General features: G+C 35.0%; 1 protein-coding gene across 4 annotated transcripts in view; it reads right to left on the minus strand.

The window, feature by feature from the left end:
• The window catches only part of PARP4 (poly(ADP-ribose) polymerase family member 4), a 114,004-nt gene that overhangs the window by 67,526 nt on the left and 25,110 nt on the right, over positions 1–21,368 (minus strand). For all 4 annotated transcript variants that reach the window (XM_074216252.1, XM_074216253.1, XM_074216255.1 and 1 more), the window contains exons 2-14: positions 21,201–21,333; positions 17,278–17,482; positions 16,987–17,050; positions 15,096–15,171; positions 14,387–14,500; positions 11,422–11,571; positions 10,696–10,833; positions 9,031–9,201; positions 7,836–7,996; positions 5,841–5,978; positions 4,857–4,955; positions 2,783–2,966; positions 1,399–1,555 (exon numbers count right to left, since the gene is read on the minus strand). In XM_074216252.1, the coding sequence (XP_074072353.1) occupies positions 1,399–1,555; positions 2,783–2,966; positions 4,857–4,955; positions 5,841–5,978; positions 7,836–7,996; positions 9,031–9,201; positions 10,696–10,833; positions 11,422–11,571; positions 14,387–14,500; positions 15,096–15,171; positions 16,987–17,050; positions 17,278–17,482; positions 21,201–21,333 (1,790 nt within the window). The remainder of the gene's footprint in view (positions 1–1,398; positions 1,556–2,782; positions 2,967–4,856; positions 4,956–5,840; positions 5,979–7,835; positions 7,997–9,030; positions 9,202–10,695; positions 10,834–11,421; positions 11,572–14,386; positions 14,501–15,095; positions 15,172–16,986; positions 17,051–17,277; positions 17,483–21,200; positions 21,334–21,368) is intronic.

The raw sequence follows: 21,368 nt of genomic DNA on the forward strand, positions 1-21,368 counted from the left end.
ATATCATTTGAACTTTTATATAAAGATTAGGCACCCAGACAGTTGGGTGGCCTAACAGATGAAGAATTAGATTTTGAATTATGAAGAGTTGGGTTCCAGTTCTACTTCAAAACCTTTATAACTGTATGAACCTGGGCAAATCATTTAATCTCTACCTCAGTTTTTTCAGCTGTAAAATGGGCATGATGATAATAGCACCTACAAAGTTATTGTGATGCTCAAATGAGAAAATACATACAAAGCAATTTAGAATCCTTAAAGCTCCAATAAAAACTAGTTGTTTGTCAATATTCACCTTTTTTTGTCATCACTAATATTTAAATTGATCATGTTGAAGATTTTATAATTGCATGCCATACCTTTTCCTCACTTTCTATTCCTTCATTTTTGTTAATATATTTAGGGCTTGTGATTTCTAGTGTCTTCTGATTCTTTTCTTGAAGAAGCTTCTCAACAGTTTATAAATTTTTGAACTTTCTCAATCCTTATTTGTGGACAATATTTTTCATATTATTTTTAATCATCTTCCCAACTGCTGCCTCAATGGTGAAATATTTAGGTATAAAAGTACATCTGCTGATTTAAATTGGAGCCTTTGGAAAATCTTCTCTTCCTCTTTATTCTTTGTAACAAATGTTGCAGGTATTGGTATATAAACTGAAATAATCTTAATGGTAGTCTTTTGGCAGATACTTATGAGTACTGTGATATATGATGACCAAATAGTTTATGAGATGATGTATCTTGCTTCTTTTGGGCACATAATAAAGCCACCTATGTCAATCTCTTGATTTGCCTCTCCAGAGAAAGAAAAGCTCTTATCTCCATTCTTTCACATAGCTGTCTTCTGATTTTGTTTACAATGAGGATGGCAAGATTGATATAATTCAGTTTCTTTAGTAATACTTGCATTTTGGTATGTGGACAAAGATCTCACTTGAATAGTAGCAACACTTAAAGTTTATAAACAATCTTAAAAAATGATTTTTAATATTTCTCTTCCCCATTTTCCAACACTCTATCACTCTTTGCTGAATGAGAAAGAGGTCACAAAAAGCTGAGGACCATTTTATATTTTTCTTTATTTTATGGGCTGCCATTGCCCAAGAAATTCATCACCAAGTGATCAACTTACTAATGTTTAACTTCTCTATATGTAGCTAGGTTGGTTTAAATCAGACAGTCTTTCCACTAAGGCTATCTATACTTAAAGTCTTTCCAGCATGGTAGAATAGTCTAAGTCTGTACTTCATTGCCCTAGATCTTGTGACTCTGGGTTACCTTCACCCAGTGAGAAGGCTTTGGAGTAAGACTTTGTTCTATAAATATTAACAAACACAGGTATTTGGTAAATGTGTTAAAAACAATGATTTAATTGATTAAATTAAAGACTCTTACCTGTAAGTTGTGAATGATCATTTAAAATCTCACTATTTTCTTTCCACTCAGTATTAGCATGAGGACAAAAATTCTTTACTTGGTCTCCAGTCATGCAAAAGTTAACGAGATATTTCATTTTAACCTGACTGGTTTTGTATACAACAAATTCATCATCCTAGGACAAATATAATACAATCCTTAATAAATGGGTGGGGAAAAATAAAAATAGCAGATTTTCCCATAAATATATATATTTATAAGCTATTTTAGAATTTGATATTAATACATATGATGATATAGATTTCATGACTATGTAATTGATAGAAATAAACTGAGGATACAAAGAGGAGCGGTAACATGCTTTATTCCTTTTATGAAACTCTACCTTTCCAAACTTGTATTACATTCCCTTCCAGGTGGTTTTGAGTAGTGAACAGGGAATGGATTTTGAAGACAGGAAGACTGGAGATTCAGTCCTGTCTTTGACATGCATCCTGGCTGTTCCTAGATAATTCTCTAGAATATAAATTCAAGTTATACTGATTTTTCCTCTTTTACTTTTAAATTATTTTTTCTTTCATAAATATTGTCCTATTTTGGAAGAAGGAGTTTCCTCACCTGGGCATTTCATATACAAATGAAATCTCAGACCCAGTCCCTATCCCTATCGCATGACCTTTTATTTTATACTTCAGCAAAATAATTACTTCCTGGCCCCTAAATATACAATGTACTCTTGTGTCTTCAAAGTTTTGCTTAAAGAATTCCTTTTGTTTCCTGGAAACCTTCTTTCCCTATCTCACCTATTGAATTTCTACCACACTTTAAAGTCCAACTTCTTAAGGGAAAGAACACTTCTGATCCCTCAGTCAATAATGTCCTTCCCAATCAGGTCTCACATAGCAAACTGCTGTGTGCTTTAATACCCTTGCTATAAAATAGCATGCATTATAGCTATGTATAATTATGTCTCATCAAGCTAGAAGGCATCAGAGTGCAATGCAGAGAATTTGGGATTTGTAGTGTGGAGTCCAGGTTCAAATCCCCATTCTTATACTGTCAGGGTCACTGAGCAAATCACCTTTTATGTGATTCAGGTTGGTTCCTCAATTATAAAACAGGGATGAGAAGACTGCTAGGATATGTAACTTCTGAGTTGCCTTGTAGTTCTAAATTCATTTTCTACTAGTTCTACTAGCTTCTTGAGGGCAGAGATCCTGTCTGACTTAAATTTTTCATCCACCACAAGGCCCAGCACAGTATTCTTTTGTCATGAACATTTACTACATGTTTGTTGCATTGTATTAGTTTAAACATCCACATATTTGATTCAAGGGACTAGATTAACTAATGATCCTTCTAATATTCAATGGATTCTGTGATTGTGTCCATATATAAATACCTCAAAGTCTGAGATGGTACAGTCTGTTCTCCGAACTCCGTGAACACTATTATAACCTGGTGGTGGTTCAGTTAATGAAAAATCTCTCTTGTGCAAATTCATACAAGATCCAAGAGCGACATCACACACAACCAGGAATCTTGTGCCAGTTGTTTCATTTGGTTGTGAGTACTTAATACTTGCACTAAATGCAAAAGAATAGAAGTCATGACAGTGCACTTAAATATTTTGCTTTTAAGGACAATATAAAAATATAAATATTTTATCAGTGGACTTGGTTATATTAGTAAAAAATAATTATTAAGAATTTATGAAATCTATGCAAATTGCTTTCTTTTTTGGAGATATATGAGACAATGAGCTATTGCAATGATATGGAAGGAGGGAAGGCAAGGGGGAACAAGGGAATCTTTGCTCTCATCAGAGGTGGCTAGGAGAGGTAACAGCATATATACTCAATGGGGTATAGGCATCTGGAGTAATAAGGGGGGACGGGGGGGAATGTGAGTGATGGAGGAGAGCACGGACCATGGGGGGAGAATGGTCAGATATAACACATTTTCTTTTTTATTTCTTGAAAGGGGCTGGGATTGGATGGCCTGTCCAGGACCACAGGGCCGGGTGGATGCTGGGCCTAAGGGATGGTATGTGGGCTCGGGGCCTCTTGGCCCCAGGGTTGGGGATCTGTCTGCTGTGCCACTCAGCTACCCTGCAGTAGAGACAGAGTGAAAGGAGAGAGAAAATATAGTTCATGGTAGCAGAGAAGTACAAATGGAGGGAGTTGTGATCAGCAATGACAATGGTAGAAAAATATGGAAGTAACTTTTGTGATGGACTTATCATAAAGAATGTGATCCACCCATGACAGAGCTGGTGGTATTGGAACACAGACTGAAGCACATTTTTTTATTATTATTATTTGGGGGGGGTAGTTGCAGGGCAAATGATGGCGTTGGGTGACCTGCCTGGGGCACACAGCTGGGTGATTGTTGGGTGTCTGAGGCCGGATTTGGACCTGGGTGCTCCTGGATCAAGAGCCAGTGATTTATCTGCCACCCAGCAGCCCCTACTATTATTATTATTATTTTATTTTATTTTGGGTCTTTTGGTTTTTTTGGTTTTTGTAGGGCAGTGGGGTTGGGGTGGCTTGCATGTCACACAGCTGGGTGATTGTTGGGTGTCTGGGGCCAGATTTGGGTTCAGGTGCTCCTGGCTCCAAGGCCAGTGCTCTGTCTACTGCGCCACCTGGCCATACTTACAATTATTATTATTATTATTATTATTATTATTATTATTATTATTATTATTATTATTATTATTTTTAAATTTTAATTTTAATTTTTTCTCTCCCCTTTACTTTATCACTCATGCTGGTCTATATTTATGGGGGGAGGGTGTATTATGTTTACTCTTAAACAAGAATATTTTAGTGATGTATAAAAAACATTATTTGTACAAAATAAAAATAAATAATAAATTTTAAAAACTGCATGTTAAAAATAGTTCTTATACATAATTGGGGAAAAATAAAATATTAAATTAAAAAAGAAAGGTTTGTCCCTCTAAATCTATGAAAATAAAAGATATAAGTGACACTTATTGTTACCTACTTTACTGCTGGGGAGAGGCTGGTGGATGGAATTTAAATGTTCTGAGCTGCAATGGGTTCATGCTGAAGGCTTTCTCTACTATGGCCAGCACCAGGATGGTGAGCCCCCCAATGTAAGAGCCAGGAGAGGTAACCTAACCTACTGGAAAACCTGAGCAGGTAAAAGATTCAGGGTTGATGCATGGTAGAGTCAAGATGTGGGAGGGTTCTTTCATATGGAGCAAGATAGGGAGAGCCAGCATTCAAAACACACACACACACACACACACACACACACACACACACACACACACACACAAGACTTAACTATACTATGCTAAAAAACAGTCACATTCAGTACAATTGTTATTTGAGAAGGAAATTTCACAAACAACACAGAAAAAAAATAAAAACATCTAAGGGGTATTCAATTATTCAATGATAATAAGAGGGAGGGAAAAGCATAGTTGAGAATACTGTACTAACCTGAGAGAATCACTGAAATATAGTCCACTACCAAGATTGCCAAAATCTGTTCTTTCTATTCCATGATCTTCAATCAATTTTTTGGGTAATAACAATCCCCTACAAAAAAAATAAAGAATGTCACTGTCATGTATATATATTTAATCTCAGACACAGAAACCATAGTTCTTATGCAAATTTAAAAACATTAACCAAACAAATTTTTAGATGTATTTCAAGTTAATCAAGGGGTGGTGGTGAAAAGAAAACAAGTCAGAGAACTACTTAAAAAATCATATCTTAGTTGCTCATCACAATACAATCAATATAATCATGTTTAGACCCTTAACTGTTCTCCCTGCCCCCCCAGTGCTCCTATTTCATTTTCCATAACTTCCCCAATTTGATAAAAAAATTCCTTTTCTTTTTTCATGAACTTTCTATGTGGTATGTGGTTTCCTATGTGGCTCTATTGTCATTCAGTTTCTAAATTCCCTGTTCATGATTCAAATGAGAAAACTTTACATCTCCATATTGCAAAAAAAGACAAGAATTCCAAATTGCTAAACCAGTGGAAAAAAAATTTCCATTTTCTAATAAAAATATTCTTAAGATTTAAAATAAATGGGAATAGAATTGTTAATTTAAATGACTTCAAATACTCAAATAATCATCTTAATCATATATATATTTACATACATAACATATACATATATGTAAAACAAACAAACACTATATTTATATATTAACATACTGGCATTATCAGTGGTGTATCTAAGATTTCTTATCTTCCACTATTTTAAAACATATTTTAAAAAATCTAGTTGAGTAACAAAGGTACGGAACTTTTCAAAGGAAAGATTGACTTTCCCATCAGATTTTCTATATGTATAAGTAACTAAGATGAAAATAATTTTAACAAATAAATGGAATTCTTGTTTAAATGTGAAAAACTTTAAAATAAATTGAAAAAAGTGTGGTGAAATAAAGATTGAATATCATTACCGGGAAAGAATTCCAACAATATTTCTCCCAGGTGTTCCATGTAGTAAGGACTTCACATTGCCAAGCTTGCTCTGAAATTCCAAAGTTTCATTAACTCGGCCAATTCGATATACATTTAAGATGTCCACTGGATACTTCCTATAAGAATTATGAGAGGAACCTTCTGATTATATTATTAATTCACAAAAAGACAAAAAAAAACAACTTGAGGGTGGACTCTACACTAAAATTTAGACAAAATAAAGAGAGGCATACAAGAGGGGCTATACAAAACAAAATAAAGTTAGGCAACTGACTTCCTATGAAACTCCACAGACTTGGGGTGGCTAGGTGGTGCAGTGGATAGAGCACTGGCCCTGGAGTCAGGAGTACTTGAGTTCAAATCTGGCCTCAGACACTTAATAATTCCCTAGCTGTGTGACCTTGGGCAAGTCACTTAACCTCATTGCCTTGCAAAAACTAGGAAAAAAAATTAGTCCTTTGATCACAGTGGTAATAGCAATACTGATGTGAAGGCTGACTTATTTTTTGAAAGTGAGTATCAAAATGTGCTGCATTTTGGTAAAATTACAATAAACAATGCTAACATTTGATGAATATTTTGTACCTTTTCTCTACCAAGAATCATCATTCTCACATTTTTTAAAATTTTATTTAAGGCAATGGGGTTAAGTGATTTGCCCAAGGTCATACATCTAGGGAATTATTAAGAGTTCTTCTGACTCCAGGGCTGGTGCTCTGTCCACTGTACCACCTAGCTGCCCCCAAGACCCATATTCTTGATATGTTAGCTCTCTATTAAACTTGTGGAGGCTCACATAAGAAACTGCACTAGAGAGCGAATGACAAAATCAAGATTAACTATACAACAAATTTGCTAAGGTCCAAAAAGCAACTGTATCCCTAAAGACTACCCTAAAGAACCAAGGAAAAGTGACAGAAAATAATATCCTTTATTGTCTGAACATTAATTACTATATTATGGAATTTAGGAGGGTTGTATTGAGGAACTGAACAAACAGAAGTGTATTCTCTGCTCATGATTATGTAGAGTATAAGTCACAAAAAAGGGCAATACTTTTCCAAATTTAGACAAAATAAAGAGATGTATACAAAAGGGGCTATACAAAACAAAATAAAATTAGGCAACTGACTTCCTATGAAACTCCACAGACTTGGGGTAGCTTCACTAAAACATGAAGATCATAGGATGGTTTAAGGATTTTCCCAAGGTCATGTAAGTAGTAAGTAGAAGAATCAACATGGGAATCAAGCGCCTTTGACTCCAAAAATCCAGCCCTCTTTCCATTGTACTACAGTGCATCATAAAACGAGAGAATGATAGAGGCAAAGCACAGTACATAGTACAGAGAGCCGGGGTATTTCCAAATATGTTTCTACCAAGTTTACAATTCTAGTTTTTTCCTGACATATTAAAAAGAAAAACAAAATTCAAATCTAAATTGCAGTCCCATACTTTTCCCTCCATTTTTAATCTTAATTTTTCAGAGTACCACTCTGTATAATAACAAAGAGATTAATGAGGTGGAATATACAGGACTCAAATGCTTTGATTTTTTAAAATTTTCAAAGAAGTGTGACTATGGCAAAAAAAAAGATGTGAACAAAGCAGAAAACTAAATGCAAAAAAATCAAAGGACTTACTGATATCAGAAAAGAAAAAAATCTAAGGGGCAAGGTGGCACAATGGATAGAGCACTGGCATTGAAGTCAGGAGGACCTGAGTTCAAATCCAGTCTCAGACACTTAATAATTACCTAGCTATATGATCTTGGGCAAGTCACTCAGCCCCATTGCCTTGCAAAAAAAAAAAAAAGAAAAAAGAAATAAAGAAAAAAATCTAATAGCAGAAGCAGACTAAGAGCCAGAATTTTATTGAGGTTACCTGTTACCAATTCTGGTAGTATGGCACGCTTCCTTTGGATTTGAAGTATAATCGTGTAATTGTATAATGCAAAAAACTGTTTTGCTCACCCATAATTTTTTTGTAAAACTTCTTCTTTAATCTTGGAAAACTCTTTAGTGTTCTCATCAATGTGCTCAATTTTGCATCTCAGAGCTCGGTATTTGGCAAGAGAAGGTGGGTTGGATCTTGAGAGATTTGCTTCACTGACATGAACCACATCTCTTATGAGCTGTAGAGAGAAACAGTACACAGACACTACCAAATTACCATATATGGAGGGTCACTATCTTAAACATATGCATGTCATTATGACATTAGGATGAAAAAATACACACATTTTTTTTTTTTAGGTTTTTGAAAGGCAAATGGGGTTAAGTGGCTTGCCCAAGGCCACACAGCTAGGTAATTATTAAGTGTCTGAGGCTGCATTTGAATGCAGGTCCTCCTGACTCCAGGGCCGGTGCTCTATCCACTGCGCCACCTAGCCACCCCCACACACAGCCTTTTAACAGAAAAAACTTTGCTTGATAAACATCAGTCTTTCTTGCTGTTGGCATATTAAGGCTTACTTAATATTGGACCCTAGGTTCATTGACTGGGGGGAAGAGACTTCAGAGACCATTTATTCCAATTCTTTCATTTTACAGAGGAGGATACTGAAAAGCAGGGATAAGTGACTTTCTCTAAGGTCACACAGTTCTCTTGAAAAGGTTTTCTCCACCCCTTGACTACTTCTCCCATTGGAAGTATCACCCCCCCTCAGCTGATTTCTTTCAGGCCCTCCACTTTCAGATGCTAGCTAGGCTTTCATTCCTCTCCAGGCTAGGCTTATTCTTTGACAATGTGGAAGCTGAACTTGACAAAGATCATGTAATTAGCAAGTCATTACAAAGAAAATTATTTTAAGAGAGTTAAGGATTTCTTTGGTAAAGACACAATGAGGGTTGGTACCCTCTGGTCTCAAAGACTAGAACTTGGAGAAGTTAAGTGAAGCAGTCAGTATGCAATAAGGCTAGACTATAACCCAAATCTTCCTGATTCCGAGGTTGACTCTATATCCATTATACCACATTGCCTTACATTTTTTAACAGAGTTTTACAAATGTATTTCTGCAGTTGAGCTAGTACATCACATATTTATGAAGAAATGTAAAAAAATCTGACTTAAAGAACTTAAGCACTCATTCATCAAAGTTGTAAAAAAAAATCTTCTTAGGAGTCCTTTTTAACATCTCAATTTAGCTATAAATTTCAAAGTAATACCTGGCAGAGATCCTCTTTCTTAGATAACAGTCTTTGGTTAACTTCATCTTCTGTATTTCTATGAGGTATGAGTCGGTAAAATTCAGACATCATTTTTCTCAACTCCTCTGTAGTTTCTCCCTTGTTTAATGCTGCCTTAACTTGAAGCAGAATGCCCTCAGCTTTGCTCACCTTTAATAGAAAGCATTATTAAAAGAAATCTTGATAAATAGAACAAAAAAATAACAAAATCTTTGGTAGCCATATTTTAAGTATTTATTTTAAAAGTGGAAGCAACAGGATTCTTCAATAATTAGTATCCAAAAAATTTAACTCAGCTTAGAGAAAAGGAGTATGATGGCAATTTTTAATGAATATTGTTTTACCTTTAGGAGACTTGCTTCAAAGAAATACTGGAAGATGTCAGAATTAAATGATAAAAAAAACAACAATAAAACTACTAGTAGTAGATTATGAAAGAATCTATCAGACACCTGGTACATAACATAATTTTACACAATCACAAGTCCAAAAACACTTCCAAAACCTCAAGGATCTGTGATTCATCCAAGGAGCAGAGTCCAGGGCTGGCCAACCTTATTTTTAAAAGTTTTTATTGAAAAAATAGACAATATATTTTGATTTGCCATTTTAATGAGAGCTCTGCATAGCTCAGCTTCATTTACTAAAGCATGTAGTTAACTCATAGGTGTTGCATAAAAGCCCTGCCTTAGTCTAAGAGTTATTAATTTTTTTATGTCCCAGACTTCTTCTCTATATAGTTGTGAAGCTTATGGGGCTTAAAATGCTTTTAAATGAATAAGACACATAAGGATTACAAGGGAAATAAATAGTATCAAAATATAATTATTAAAATATTTTAAAACTTTATGGACCTTACTTTAAAAACCCTTGCTTTTGATAGTTTTATGTATGTGACCAAAATAAAATCATTTCCTGGAGGCTGATCTTATAAGAATGAACCATTTGGTCCTTAGTTAGATTGATCCTTGGTTGACAATCATAGAAATCCATTTCCAGGTATGTATTTGAGGTCTTTGCTGTCATGGCCTTTGAGAACTCAGGATCATCCCCTTAGATCAAACATTATCAAAAAGCTTAAGATACCAACACTGATCACCAAAGGTTTTCTGTTGACAAGAGATATTATTAAAAATGGCTAAATTAGCTTTCTGATACAAATAAACCTCTTGTCAGTTCAGGAAGAATAAGCCAGTTTCTCCAAAGTCTTATGCCTAATGAATAAGTTAATCAGTGAAATTAAATTTATTAAATCAGTAGTCAAAGAATTGCTCATAATTCTTCCTTTTCATTCACATGCAAAATGGTCCTTTAGCAATATGTGAAATTGTGCTAATAATATTTATATCATTATTTCTAGTTTATTAAATTTCTAGTAAATTAAATTAAATATTAAATTTATTAAATTATTAAATTCTATATTGTTACAAAATATTGTGCATCTTTCAAAATAGTTCAACTATGGAACCCTTTACCATTTTGACTTTGATTTACCAACTCAACTTGTTTTTCTACACCACAGGCAGAATCTGACTTCAGTCAGTACATATTATAAATGATCTAATTATTTGTCTTAAGTTGCCATTTTGAAAAGAAAACAAAACATTTTAAAGTAGAACATGTTGCTTAAAATCATTGACTTACATCATTTAGGCTGATGCTATTAGCTGGCTTGAGAAGAATGTTCTCCAGGTGGCCAAGAGCTTCCACCCAAATAAATTCTACTAAGGTACTCACTTCTTCGCTTATAGAATCTCCATTTAACACATCTTCCAACCATAACTGGAACCAAAAAACACTCAAGTTACAAAAGTGAACATATTTAAAACCAATCTGAAAATAAGAAGGGGATTAAAGGAAATCATTTACTATGGTCTAGATTAGGAAGAAGTAACATGGACATTCTTAGCATTCTACAACTCTTATCATGGTGCCTCTTCATTTTCTCACTCTTTCCTGTTTTCCTGCCATTTTCTCCTGTTCTCTCTTCTACTTCTTTCTTCCTTTTCTTTTCCTTAGGTTTGTTGGCATTAAGTTCTCCATTAATACTTGTGGGCATTTCTTAGTCATATTAAACAGTGCTTGAGCTACAAAGGCATATCCTGACATAACTTATAGAAGATAATTAAATTATTTGAAATTAAGTAGAGTTTGCTGTTTACATATATTACCAATCAGTGATAGATGTTGCAGATTATCCCATTTGGCTATTATGACCTTTTTTCCTGGCTCTAAGTAAGAGAAATGAGCTCTTATTTCTTTCCTGTTCTATTAATTTTTTACTTAAACAAAATCTTTTCTCTTAAGAATATTAAAATACGTTAAATAAATTGTAGCAAGAACAAAGACAAATAAACAATTCAATCTAACTGCTTGTAACTTCTCAGATGCCAGTAGGTTTGCTTCAGGTGGAAAATTTTCTGACAGAAGAAATCCTTGCTTCTTCAGTTCTTCAATATAATTCTCATAGTATTCACTTGCATCTTCAGATGTATTCTTTCTAGATAAATGTCTTCTAGTCTGTGAATTATAGTAGATAGCAAAGTGTTAGAATAAGAGCATTTTATTTACTCAGAAGTTATTTATCCAGGAATCTCAACTATCTGGAACACATCCAAAGGTCGTGATGTGGGGAAAAAAATGCTCTTTGAGAAACAAAGATAGATTTCAAAGTCTATTTATTAGAATTCATGCTTATTCTCTTATTTTAAATACAATTCTAACAAATTCAGTTATATGGTTTCCCAGTTCTGGACAAATTTTTAAAATAACAATTGCAAGAGGAGATAGAAGGGGGAAAAAGTCTATTCCTTGAAATAGGAATACCAAGAAGGAGCAAGAAATGATAGTTGAAAACAAATGAGAAGGTAGAAAAACTAAAGCAGACAGGAACTCATAAGAACCAGCGAAGTCTAGGATTTTATAGGAGGAAACATCTTTATATACTTCAACAGTCCCAAAGGTATCACCATATCATAACATAGCATATTAGTTGATATTTACAATAATGATCTTTGGAAAATGTTAAATGATATTTAAAGCATACTGTTTAAGAACTCAGATAAATGCTTAGTGTATTTCAACAAGAAATCCATTAGATATCCAAAATTAAAAATTTTTGACACTTAAAGTTTTAGATATCTAGAAAATTCACTTAAGTAGAATATCTTTCTGCAATAATGCCAATTAAAAAGGCCATATCTTTATTACCACAAAATTGACTAAAATTTTCAGAGAATTCAAAATCTAATTGTGTTTATTTTTTGAAGACTATTGAAAAATTTTGAGTTAATAGGTTAAATATTATCTTATATACATGGGAAAAATTTTATTAGAACATAAATAACTATTGGATTCCTCTACAAAGACTGAGAGATGCATGCTATCTGATGTAAGGCATATTTGCCTTTGTCATGGAAGACATATAGGATAGAATTCAAATAAAAATAGAATTCCCTTTAGATGGATGGATCTTCAAGATCTTCCTATTTGTAGATGAATTATTGAATGTCTCCCCTAGAGACCATATTTTAGAGGACCACAGGGTACAGTATATGCAGGTATATAGGAAAGCATAAGTTTCTAGGGTCCCTGACTTTGGAGGGTTAAATTCCTTCCTTCCTTCCTTCCTTCCTTCCGTCTGTCCACCCTGGGAGAAGCAATGAGGCTATGTAGTATGGAAAAAGGAAAAAACTTGGTTCTGGAGTTCCATGAAGGCTGACTCCATGCTCTCTAGGACACATGAATAGGGAGCACAGTAAGTCAGAATGGTAGCTGCTGTTCATTCACCTGATGCTTAGCTATGAGCAGAAAGCAATAGAGGTGGTCAGCTTAGTACCTGTGTCCTAGATATTGACCATCAAGTGAGATGAGGGTTGACTGGGATTCCTTTGCTGACGTTCTTTACTAATTCTTCCTTCTAATATTAGGGAGTAGGAAAAGGGTGTGGAAAGGGATGGAAGACTGCAACTCAATAGCTTCAGCCATTTTAGCTTAGTGTATTTATTATCTGTGAGCCTGCATGAAACTTCTAGTAAAGTTTTTTTTGTTTTTTTTTTTGTTTGTTTTTTTGCAAGGCAAACAGGGTTAAGTGGCTTGCCCAAAGCCACACTGCTAGGTAATTATTAAGTGTTTGAACTCAGGTATTCCTGACTCCAGGGCTGGTGCTCCATCCACTGTGCCACCTAGCCACCCTTATGCTAGTAAAGTTAATGGACATTTACAATGATTCTCATCCAAGCCTAGGAGTATGCAGTTGTAGAATAAAAGAGGGCGGAAAACCAATTGAGAAGTCAAAAAGCAGAAAAGATGGTGGCCAAGTTCATATGTTCTTGCTGTCATAAATTTCTAGTCACCATTACCCTAGAGGCTGGGGATAGAAGAGAAATCTCCTTTCCCTTTTACTGAGAGGAAATACCAGACAAGTAGTAAAAAAAAAAAAAATAGAACAACAACTGATATTTTTTTTTTGTTTCTTTCTTTTCTTTTGCAAAGCAATAGGGTTAAGTGACTTGCCCAGGGTCACAATTAAGTAAGTATTAAGTGTCTGAGGTTGGATTTTAACTCAGGTCTTCTTGACTCTAGGGCCAATGCTCCATCCACTGTGCAACCTAGCTGCTCCTGCTATTTTTTCTAAATGAAAAAAAAGAATATCTTGAAGGACTGTGGAATTGAGGAAGGATAAACAAGATTTTCCCAAGTACGTAATTAAAGAAATCATTTGCAGGATTCTAATTAACCTGAAAATGAGGAGCCATTTTATGACAGAGCTGGCTTTGGGAAGACCTGGATTCAAGTCCTGCCTCTGACACCTGCTGTGTGACCCCAGCAAGTCTTAGAACTTCTCAATGCTCTGGGTAGCTCTCTAAGCAGAGAAAGTGTTGACTCACATTAGCAGGCATTCTTAATATGATGAAATCTCAAACCCATCCCTAACTTTAACCATTACAAACATGCCTGTAAATAAACTAGACTATTCAAGATATTGCTGTCTTCTCTAAGCAACTGTCTACTCTATTCATTTGACACAGTCCTCCCATCTACTAATGAGCTGTGGTTATCATTGATGATAACCTCCTGCTATCTCTCCTAACTGCTTCAGGGCTATTTAAAGCTTGCACTTGTATAGGAAATGAGTGAGGACAGAGATAGGAAGTTCCAGCACAATTGCTGAATTTGTGGTAAATTCTAAGTATTTGGATTTCATAATAACTATATCATTAGTGATACAACTCTTTCCATTAAACTATTAAATGAGTAAAGTCCTAAGAAGCTGATAGTGGTATACTGACAAAACTTGTTCAGCTGATGAACATACACAAAGCAATACAAATACCTTAACTCCTCCAGCCAGCAGGAAATTCGCAGCTATAAGAAAAGAAAATTCAGGATGTTCCTGGAAACACTGCAGTTCCACCACCACAACTTCTTTCTCTCCCTCTGACTTAATCTGGAAAAGGCAAAATATGTTATTCTAAATTATGTTATTTTTTTATGTAATGTGTATGTGGAGATTTGCTTTCTCTTAGTTTTTAAAGAATGTTATTTGATATAGAATACTGGGTTTGGTTCTGCTGTAAATTCTGGACTCCTGAAACACCAAAAATAGTTTTCAGAAGTAGATAAGAAGAAATAGGGTGGGGGGAGGGGAGATTTAGCAACTTCAAGGAGAGTGGAGTGATGCTGACCTGGAGTCAGCCCCACCTCTTAAGGACCAATTTTGATATATACTGGTAGTGAGTCTTGGATGGTCACTGAACCTTTCAATGCCTTAGAAAATTCTCCCAGACTAGAACTACAGAGAAAGTAGGGAATCCTTGTCTGGGAGCTCCCTACATTGATGAAATCACAGTTTTAGTTTCAAAAAGAAAAAAACAAAAGAACAAAAATCCATGAAGTGGAATTCTCAATGGGGATGTGAGCCTTCCCTCATGTAGCAGTGGTCTGATGCATGTCTTCATTAAAATTTCAAATTGAGTAGGAAAAATTATTTAACAAAATATTTTAAAATTATTAATTTCACAAAGTAGAAATGAAATTCTTACTTTTTCCAGGATGCTGTACTTTGCAACTTCAAAATCTTGAGGAACATGAGGGAAAATCTCATCTTCTGTACAAAATCTGAAATTGAAACAATAATTTCTTAAACCTTAAAGTGTGTTTTTGAGTAGAATTTTGCATTGCCATAAAGATTTTTATGGTAGAATCCTGTTCTGGTAGATCCACTAATTAATAAAAAAAAATTGACCTACATCCCATTTAAGTGGAAAGAAGTTTTAGAAATCAACCAGACCAAACCCAAACTTTTATAAGTGATATCATATCTCTGCCTATTGCCCATTTATGCATTATCACAATGGCTGAGAGTGCCAAATAATCCATATTCCTGTCCTATAAATATTAAAACATCATGAATACTTTTAGTAGTCAAAAGTAAAAGGACAGAGATAAATGTTTCCTGAGAGAAGTCTATATGATTAAATGTCAAACAATGTAAAATAGAATGAAATTTTGCAGAATGAACCTGAGAAATTGATCTTAATAAACAAAGTCTGATTTGTAGACCTTTTCCTAGATTTTATTCTTTCCTCTTTAAAATGAGAAGTAGCATGGCTTAATGGATAGAGCTGGCCTCTTAAGTGAGAAAACTTGGCTTGGATGACTCTTCTTTATGAGTTCAAATCTGATCTTAGGCACTTCCTAGCAGTGTAATTAACCCTGGCACCCCTTTGACACCATTGGCTTTGTGACCCTGGGCACAAAATTCTCACTGTTTTAGACAATTCTTAAGACTTTAGGTTACAGAGAAGGTGCTGCTCTGCTTTAGGAGGAGGAATTTCCTTACCTGGAAAGTTTCTGTACCAATGAAATCACAGGTCCTGTCTCTATCACTTCCTTCTACTTCTCTTTCTCTTTTCCATCTTCCTATTTCTACTTCTACTGCTAAAATAAGTAATTTTGATACATAATTTATGTAAAAGATTTAAAGTGTGTTTTGAGAAAACATACTTCACATTAATTTTCACAAAATCCTTTGGCAAGAGGATGCTAGTTTTTACTTTAATGGAACCTAACATAAAGAGATAATAAATGAATGACTTGGTTGAGGTGTTCAATGGTGGCAAAGAGATTGGTAAAGTGAGGATTAGAACCATATCTACTGACTGCTTATTTAGCACTCCTTCCACCCACCTCATGTATTGCTGGAAAATAAATCTCTAATGCTCCAAATAAAAATACATTAACTAAAACAGAAGACTAAATGAACATCTGCATGAAGCACAAAATCTCTTAAAAGACTGGTCACAAGGTTGGAATAGGTCCAACCCACCTAAAAAGGAGACACTCACCTGGGAGATGCCAGGGCTTAGTGCCTGTGAGAGAATAGACCATGCTTACACAATAAGATTCTGCATGGGCCTGCCACCTAGTTAGGAGCAGCCTCTTTGCCTTCGCTGGTAGCCAGAATTTGTTGGGTAGCCAGAACTGGGTTTTCAATATCGCCTAATGGGGAGAGTGTCTCTTTCCAAAGGTGTCCAAGGAGTAAAAGATTCATTCACCCAGAGTAGGGTCACCATGCAGCAAGTAAGCAAGAAAAACATGAGGGACACCTTCTCTTTTGGTTTTGTTTTATTTGTCCTTTTTAGTTCTAAGAACAGGGAGTGGAGTCTTCAATCCAGAAATTCAGCACATGGGGTTCCAGGCCCACCAGGAAAAGACCTGAGAAGCCAGGGTCCTGGACATAAGCTATAGGGTGACTTGGATTTGGTTGGGACTTCCATTTGAGGAAACTTGGGCATCTGCTAAATCTCTGTAAGAGAATCTAATAGTATAAGTATTCTACTACTGGATGAATATACTATTAAGTACATAAGAGTTACAAAAGATATTTCAGGGATTTCAGAAAAATAGTGATGATTAGAAATGAGAATTTACTTTTCAGGCTCCACAATCTCTTCATTCTTCTCTATGGTACTATGTAAGTTATCTTGGTCCACTCCTACAAGAGAAGATGTGTGTTTACTATGCAAGATAATCCAATTGTAAATAATTTGATAAGATTTCCATAGACAAATAAATAAATTTGGATCAAGACACTTACTCCTGTGCTAGAAGACCTCTAAGAATATATCTTAGCATTGAATTTAAACAATACAAAAGCACAAATGTACTTAAATTTTTTCTGCAGCACCTGAAACACTCTAGTGATTTCTATGAAACACTTACTGGAACTGCTTGATCTTTCAAAAGGAGGTGGAGTAATTTCTGATGATGATTCATTATATTTGTAATTCTCAACACTTAAGAGCTCTCCGTGTTTGAGGCAGTCCCATAAAAAATCTATGTTTGCGATGGAGATATGATACTTCTGAACAGTGCTCAGCTCAGCTGAACTCAGATTAGCATCATTATCTAAGATGATGTGTGTGCACTAAAAAAAAAGTAGAGGAGAATCAATTTATTACATATTCTTTAAACCTGACCTGTATTTTTAAACAATTTCACCCTTTATTTAGTTTTTTTAGAAAGATTTTATTTATTTTGAATTTTACAATTTTTCCCCTAACCTTGCTTCCCTCCCCCCACTCCCCACACAACTTCTCCCCTTTAAAAGCCATGTCTGAAAGTTACTTTGCAATGAATTTCTCAGATTTAAAAAGCAGACCTTAGAAAATAAAATAACAAAAGTTACCTAGAAGAAAATATTACCATAACATTTAGTGATCCTACCATATTGGAAAGCTTAGTTCACAGGGTAAGCCAAGTCTGATTGAGAGAAAGGCTCACTGTTCTGTCTAAGATGCAGGCAAATCGGAATAATATATTTTGCAGAACTTGTGTCAAAAAGAATTTTAGATGTCATTTGATTCAAAAAGTAAAGAAACTACTTGAAGTTTTAGATCCCTTTTATCAATTAATCTAAGCATTTATTAAACATGTACTACATTCTAGGCATTGCAGAGGTCATGGGGAAAATATAAATAATTTTATGGCTCTCAATTATAAATGGGAAGATAAAAATACATAAGTATATGGAGAATAAATGTAAATAAATTCAAAGTATTTCAATACATCATAGCGTGGAAGGGAAGGCACCAGTAATTCTAGGCGATCAGGAAGGATTTCATGTAGAAGATGATGTTAAAGTTGCATTTTGAAGATAAAAGAGACTCTGAGGTGAGGGTGGGGTGGGAGGCATTGTAGGCACAAAGGTGGGGGAAACTGAGACAAGAGATGAATGGTTAATTGTGTAAAAAAAAAACAAAGGCAAGTTTAGGAACATCACAGAGTGAAGGAATGTAAAGTTGGGGAGAGCTTGTGAAGCCAAACGGGGGGATGAGTACTTGACAATAGGAAGCTGCTAGAGCTGACCAAGTGGAAGACCTGCATCTAAGGAACACTATATGAGCAGCAGGAGTTAGGACAGGTTGCAGTGGGGAGACTAATTAGGAGGTGATGACCAAAGGGATGAATATCTGAGTAGAAAGAGGGAAATGACAAAGTATGGTAATTGAGTGGATGTGTGAGAGAGTCTGGAGGTGAGAGCTAAGGAGATCTGGGACATGGGGAGGATGATTTGGCCTTTGACAGAAAAAAAAACAACAAAATTTGAAAGATGGAAGCATTTGGGGAAAAGAAACTAAGATGTCTCCAGAACACTGAGTGTGAAATGTCCTGATTAAGCAATTTGTGATTTGGGACTGAAATTTAGGGAAGATACTGGGGGCTGGTTATAAAGGTCTGTGAGTCACTTGCCTGGTGATCATAATTAGACCTATGGAAGCTAAATGAAGTTATTGAGAGCCAGTCTAGAGAGAGAAAAGGGTTTACAATATAACTTTGGGGAATACCCCACAATTGGGGAGTGTGATAAGGATAAGAAGTTAGCAAGCAAACAATTCAGATGAATAGTAATTAATAATAATACAGATAACATTTATATAGTATTTATAATACTGTATTATACATTTTATAATTATCTTATCTGATATCACAACAATGCTGGAAAGTAGATTCTATTGGTATTCCTATTTTTACAAATGAAGAAACTGAGGCAAACAGAGGGTTAACTGACTTGCCCAGAGTCACAGAGCTAGTAAATGTGTCTGAGGTCACATCTGAACTTAGGACTTCTGGACTCTGGTTCAAGTGCTCTATCCACTGCACTGCCTAGCTGCCTAAGATTAGTTATCCTCTTGAGGAGCACCAGTAATTAGTAACTTTTCTTGAGGTGTCCAATTCTTGTTTTGGGCAGTTCTGACTGCTAGGTAACTTCACTTTATATTGACCTGAAACCTGCTACTCGGTAATAATACCATATTTGATTATACTAATATTTCTCTTAATCTATAAAAATAAACTATAGCATTACAAGAAATATTAAATTCATATTTTCTCAAGCCCCATTCTCCTACAAAATTCCTCAATTCTTTGAAAGGAGCTGACAAGTTCTTGCTTTTCCTCCAGAATCCATCCTTGACTATTTTCCCCCCTCACACCTTCCCTTATGCTTCCCCACCTAAGATTCTTGGATCTCTTCTTTTCTCTCCCCTCACAATGACTCTACCCTAGCTTAAGCCCTCATCACTTTATAATAAGATCCAAAAAGACTTTATTTAGGAGGTGAAACCTAAACTAAATGTTGGAAAGAAACTAGGCGGTTTAATAATCAGAGAGTAGGAATAAGGGCATTTGGACAATCTTTTAATATTTGTATCCTCAACAGAAATGGGGAAGTTTGGAAGAGGGAAAAATTTAGGGGGAAAAGATGAGGAAAAAGTGCATTTGGACAATACTTTAACAGTTGTTGTATTTACATAAACTAGGAAGTTTGGAGGAGGAAAAGATAAGTATAGTTCTTAACTCATAATATTTAATGTTTAATATACTTAAAACACATTTTATTTTCTATATACTAAATTGTATATATGATAAAAGATGATAGAAAAACAGGATGACTTATTTCATTTCTAAATAAAGAAGAGTCTCTGAAGTAGAGCTGGTTGGCTTGGGAAATAATGAGTTCCTTATCCCTACAGGTCTTTAAGATCTTGGATAGTCACTTCTGAAGGATGGTGGACTTGGCAAATGACTGAATATGGGAAGTCATAGTAAAAGGAAGATTTTTGAACCTGGGTGACTAGAAGGATGTCAGTGCCTTCAACCAAAATAAGGAATTTTGGAAGAAGAGAAGATTTAGTAGGAAAGATTGTTGTGCTTTGGAAATGATGAATTTGATGGGTTTAGGTAAAAAGATACAGTAGGCAGTTAATGACATAGGACTAGACATAGGAGAATTTGGGAGTTATCTTTGTAGAGATAGAAACATTTGTTTTGAGGAGACTACTTTATAATACATTTGGGCCATAAGACATCTCAGAATGAGCCACTGTCAACTCTGATTGAACATAATGAAGATGACTCCAAAACCTTTTTCCCCCCCCAAGTACTATAGGGAAATATCAAAGTTTATCTGATAAATCAAAAGAGGAAGCTTCAGAATTCATCTTTGCCCTTTGTTCTACACATTCATTCCCTTGATGAATCATGCTACTGATTTTCCATACATTTGAAAAGAAACTTTTTCTCCTATTCCCTTTGCCTAACTAAGGCTTTTGTCTAGATCCTGGTCAAATGACCAAGTGAGATAATATAAACCTTAAAGTTCTTTTCATATGAATTATCATCATCATCATCATCATCATCATCATCAAGGTTCCCTCCTATGCTTAATGAGTTCCTGCCCAGGGCAGCCATCTATACCTTGGCTCTCTTCCTGATCTGATTTCACCTCCTTCCTCATCCTCACTGTCTCTAAGCAGTTCCCATTTCTGTTAGACTGTAAATTCACTGGGGGCGAGGGATTATCTTTTTGATTTGTATTTCTAGAACTTAGCTCAGTGTCCAGAACACTGTAGGGTTTAATAATAAATGATTATTAGCTGACTGTTGGAGGTGCTAGATATCTTTTTCCTAGATTATTCTAGCTTTCTTCTTGATTTATTCCTTATTTTGTGCTATTCCTCTCTAGAGTAGAATCAATTCTTTTGGTTCATCACCCTAAAGAAATGAGATGATTTCTTAATTGCTTCTCAATATGACTTCTCAATGTTTTAAAGATCTTAATATTGTCTAAACTTTAATAATACCTTATGGTTTAGTACAGAGGAAACATTTCCATTGTTTTTCTTGATATTAGCTCTTAGGAATTTCTTCTGCTTGTACGGTAAGCTGTCGTCTTTCAAGTAGAATCTGTAATTTGTAAATATTCCCATAGCTATCCTGAAAAAAAAGCAGATAAGTGAGGTGAGCAGAAC

The sequence above is a fragment of the Macrotis lagotis genome, chromosome 1 (genome assembly GCF_037893015.1).
Source record: "Macrotis lagotis isolate mMagLag1 chromosome 1, bilby.v1.9.chrom.fasta, whole genome shotgun sequence".
NCBI lineage: Eukaryota > Metazoa > Chordata > Mammalia > Peramelemorphia > Peramelidae > Macrotis > Macrotis lagotis.